Source organism: Ruditapes philippinarum, unplaced genomic scaffold, assembly GCF_026571515.1.
Source record: "Ruditapes philippinarum isolate M1 unplaced genomic scaffold, ASM2657151v2 ctg14021_1_1_1_1, whole genome shotgun sequence".
Classification (NCBI taxonomy): Eukaryota; Metazoa; Mollusca; class Bivalvia; order Venerida; family Veneridae; genus Ruditapes; species Ruditapes philippinarum.
Window position 1 is genome coordinate 19150 of NW_026852330.1, and position 5109 is coordinate 24258.

Genomic DNA, 5109 nt, shown 5'->3' on the forward strand with positions numbered 1-5109 from the left:
TCATGTTAGTATTCTATTATTTATTGCCTATTGTTATGGATCGTTAGTATAAATTAGACAGAAGGGAGGTAACTGCGTGAGGGAAGTTAAGATTTTTCTTTTGAGAGTTGTGTACCTTTGAAAGTATTGTTCTTTTTTTATAAAAATTCGAGTGGAGAAAGAATACCAGTTAAATTTCGGTGGCTGCAAACGTTTGGGTGATAAGGTCGGTGGGGTTGGGGATGGGATTAAGGTGACCACAAAAATTTCGACGGCCGACAAAATTAAACAAATCGTTATTGCAAAAAAACATTAACATGTTACAAAATAATACCTTTACTGAATATTTTCTAAATAGATATTTGTAGTAATAAATCGCCTAGTGGTAAAAATATTTCCCATTCATTCCATATATCTTATGTTCAACCCTATTGGTGCCGGAACTGGTTAAGACTCGGGACTGAAGAGTGGTTCCGGTAGTTATGATACAAGAATACTTCACAATTCAGCCTCATTTAATGATGTTTAGTTAAATGTTAAGTAAAACTAAGACGTTATGTACACCGAGATTACATAAAGAGATAGGATTAATAATAATAGTTATGATGATGATGATGCTGATGATAATTATAATAATAATAATAAAATAATAATGAAAAAAGGAATAAAAGAATAAAAATATAATAATAAAAGAATAAAAGAATTGGATGCTTATGTGATATTTTTGAAATTAAAGACTTATGATGCAATGTTTGACCAATGCAGTATTTTTTCAAACATGTGTAAACAATATAAAAGCCTATCAACATGACTGTGTTTAAAGTTACGTTTAATAACCATCTAAAATATATGGCAATTAAAAGGTGATATTATTGATTATAGAACAGTCAAATATTTATTTTTGATCTAATGTATCTGAAAATGAAAACCGTTCAAGTTTTGTGGTGTGCAATTTGCTTTCATGATGAAGCTTTTTTAAATAATATTATATGGTATCCCATAAGGACCATCGTTGTTTCATTTTCTCGGTCTCTCTATTCATTTGAAAAGGGCGAAAGTTCGCTTAGAAGACACGAATTAAAGAAAAGACTACAAAAAAGGAGATGATATGTTAAAATTACCAAGCCAGTTTACAGTTTATGATTGAACCGTAACAGTTCTCGCTATAATTTATTTGTAAACTTATCAAAATTCTTATCTAAATGGTAAAAATTATGTACAGGGATTTATGATTTCTACACACGATAAAAACAAATCCTAACATGTTCATGTTATGTTCAAACTCCATTGGTATTCCACTGCATTGAATCTGTCCATTAAACACTTAAATAATACAAGAAGTTATTAATTATGTCAATAACACATGAGTAGGGCTATTTGCGAAATCATTCACTATACTCGGAACGGTCTTGACTACAAGAAATTTAACGAATTGATCTTCTATAGCAAGAACTCCCAGAAGAGTGTCGTCAGAATTTTTTCTCAATACAACTGAAATCGTATCCTAATGGTTTAGACCATTCAACATGATGCAAAGTCATACAAGACAACAACAACAATAATAACAACAACAGCAATTTGATTAAAGTTTCACAGGAACGGGGGGTTGGAGACCTTATACTTTCTATACAGTATTTAAGTTGAAAAAATACGAAAATCTACAACCTCTGCTGAGCAACTTCTTCTTACGGAGAAGAATTCTATAAGACCTATAGTCTTTCGTTCTTATCCTCTTCTTTGAATATTGTCAAATTTTGTATGTGTATATATTTCAAATGTTATTTTGTACATATTCTGAGAATAAATATGTTTAAACTAACTTACTGTGGGAGACAAAGAGTTTGGTTGTTTACCGAGAGGTGTTGCTGTGGAGAGGTAACACGTAATGTAAAGTTTTAGTTTGAGAAATCAAACTGTTGATGTAAAGAGGGTATCCCTTTACAGAGAACCGCTTTGCGGAGGTTGGACTTTAAATTATTAAGCTGAAATATATATAGACAAACAAATGAAGCTTACCGGACCTGTTTTAAACATGGCGGGCTGAATCTATTATTATGTTATATCAAATACCAAAATATAAAAGATACGGGTCTTATAACAGATCCGAAGTTTGACGGAAAGAACCGAAAAGTTTCGACTGTACAATCTGATAAGGATATCTTCGCGAAAACATTTAATTTGAATTAGTTTGCAGTAAACTGTTTAAATTATAAATAAAAAGTATACGGTCGTTTCCACTTGTATTCTTAGCCAGGTTATGGTGACAGATTCTTTTCATACAGACATATCCATGACGCTTGATTATGATCTGCATTTAGTTAGTTTTAATTTGGAAAATGTCTCCCAAAATATACCTTGTTTTGTCGAGATAGAAAAGACAAGTCCTATTTAAGATATTAAGCGTGGTAAAAGTTATATTTGCTTGTAACAGAGCCACCCCCACCCAAACAAAACAAGACATTATTGAAGCAATACAGCAATATTTACAAAACAATTGATTTTCATATTAGACTGTAACTTTCAATATATGCTGTCTCGCCTTTCGCCGACTGCATCTACGATATTTTCAAGTGCTGCAACCTGCAACAGATTACCATATTTGTTTGAATTTGAATCATAGCTGCATTTTATAAAGCTAAGCTCTTGATCAGTATGTGTGCTTATAAATAAACTCAATTTCAGTGAAGTCAAACAAAGCCATAACAGCAAAACAAAGAACAGACATTGCACTATGTTTGACATCGACAAGTTGAGAGGAAACATTTAATTTTTTAAATCCGTTTTCTTACCTTAAATTCTATTTTTGGACAACAGTAATATACAGCTTTTTGTGCTATAATAAATAATTTTTCCATTTTTGAACTGAATTTAATAATTATAGATTGCCAGAAAAGTATGACAGAATATCAATATCTAGCCTTACTCATTTCAAATAAGCTGAAAGTCTTGATTGAAGGGAAAACACATTAAAGTTTCAAAAAGCGCTAATTGTTTGGTGCGAAAAATGATTTTAATACTTTTTCAGAACCCTTATAAGTTAAACTTAATGATAGTTTGAATTAACACACAGCTTACAATGGTGAACTTTATTCATGTTATTTTTAGTACACTGATCTTGATGCGGTTGGTTGTTCAATACCAATTTTGTTTTTGCAAATCCTTCCATTGAAGGTCAGATACTTCAGAAAAGCCTTTCTATACCGTAGACTGTTGAAGGCATACAAGAACGGGTTTACTGCAGACTTCATCCAAAGTAACCAGTTGAAAAATTCATACAAACTTGTATTAACACAATCCCCACAAAATGATATCACCATGGTAGTGATGGAATACGGAGCCCAGAACAATAAGAATGCGACCACTAAGCTGGCCAAAAACTTAGCTGCCCTATCATGACTGTTTTTACGCGAGGTCGATACACTTCTTTGAACTCTCTCGGTTGTATTCGTTCGGTTTTCATATGGGTCGTCGTTTTTCATTTGGTCTTGCTTCACATCTTTATAGTTACTATACGGGTTATTAACAACACCTTCCTTCGGTTCAAAACCAGGAGAATATTGTTTGATTTTACAAGTTTTTAGGGAGTCCCCTTTAGATTTGTCTTGGTCCGAGCAACTCCCAGCATTTGTATCTAACGTTTGAATAACAACCTGATAAGTTCTTGCCGGTTTCACCTTCATACGTCTCCGTATCTTCAGATAGAGTATCGAATTTAGTAGCGTGAGACCAAAGAATGGCAATACAAACTCAACAATAGATGTCGCTGTGGTGAAAATCTGATCATAAGCGAATTCTGCATCGCAGTCCTTCTCTTCAACCGTTGAATAACCAACCCAATGATTCCAGCCGATTATCGCTGGTCCGTACACGAGAAAAGAAACAAGCCACGATATAGATATTTGTGCACGTGCAACCGTCTTTGTAACCCTTTGAGTATATGCTGGTCCCATACTTACCATGAGCAATCTATCCAGGCTTAGAATGAGCATCAATAGAATTGATTCGAAACAAAGCGTAAAGTCCAACACTAGCCACACCTTGCAAAAGGCATATCCAAAGGGCCACGTGAATTCCATCAACGTGTACATTGCATAAAAAGTCATGCTGGAACAGCATAGCATTAGGTCAGTGAACGCTAAATTGACGATAAAGAAATCATAAACCGTTGCTGACTGTCGGTTTTTGAAGAATGCGACTAAAGTTAAAACGTTGCCACTTATGCCAATGATTATTAGAAGCGATAATCCCAACCCTGATGGAATCTGCACGGCAGAGGTCATAGGGATGATGCCCTCATCGTAGTCGTCATAGTCTTCTGTCGTCATGGTAATCGTTAACTAAAATCTAATAAATTAATTTTATTATTTTATGCAATGGAATAAAGAAAGAAAGAAAGAAAAAAGTGAGAAAGAAAGAAAAAAGATAGAAAGACAGAAAGTATGAATGAATGGATGGGTGGATGGTAGAAGGAAGGAAGGAAGGAAGGAAGGAAGGAAGGAAGGAAGGAAGGAAGGAATGAAGGAAGGAAGGAAGGAAGGAAGGAAGGAAGGAAGGAAAAGATATTTGCCTAAAAAAAGTAAATAAATAAGAATTAAAATAAATGAAGGAAAGAACAATCAATCAATCAATCAACAATCAATCAATCAATCAATAAAAGTATATCGATGTGTTTAGTCAAAAAAGAAAAATTAAAAAAAAAAATATTCATTAAAAAAATAATAAAAAAATAAATAATTTCGTACATGTGTAAGTGGAAGACACAAAAATGAAACTTGTTATTGTCTATTATAGCACCATCTAGAAATCTGATAAAATCATAGATAGAAAATATTTTTGTTTAATACCACCTATTAAGATAAATATTTTTCAAAACCTTTTACTGTAGGAGACAAGTTTCAAAGTAAATAATTATGAAAATAATAATAATAATAATAATAATAAAAACAAAAAAACAACAAACAACAACAAAAAAACAAAAGCAAACACACAAAAGCAAACTTGAATCAAAACTTAGGTCTTATATAGCATCACAATCATTTTTCATCTTTTGAAATATATAACAAATTTTACTCAACTTGACGTCGAAAGAATGAGCATGATACAAAACATAAAATTAAATTTTTAAAAAAA

General features: G+C 32.5%; 1 protein-coding gene across 1 annotated transcript; it reads right to left on the reverse strand.

Annotated features, from left to right (window-relative positions):
* Window positions 1-2983: 2983 nt before the first annotated feature.
* LOC132756896 (histamine H3 receptor-like) lies at window positions 2984-4304 on the reverse strand. The gene has a single exon (XM_060748044.1). It carries the CDS (start codon window positions 4302-4304, stop codon window positions 3081-3083), a length of 1224 nt encoding a protein of 407 aa, XP_060604027.1. The 3' UTR covers window positions 2984-3080.
* Window positions 4305-5109: the final 805 nt, after the last annotated feature.

What these genes read in the sequence shown, in the direction of transcription:
- LOC132756896 (XM_060748044.1), bottom strand. Translation starts at nt 4,304, where the DNA reads ATGACGACAGAAGACTATGACGACTACGATGAGGGCATCATCCCTATG.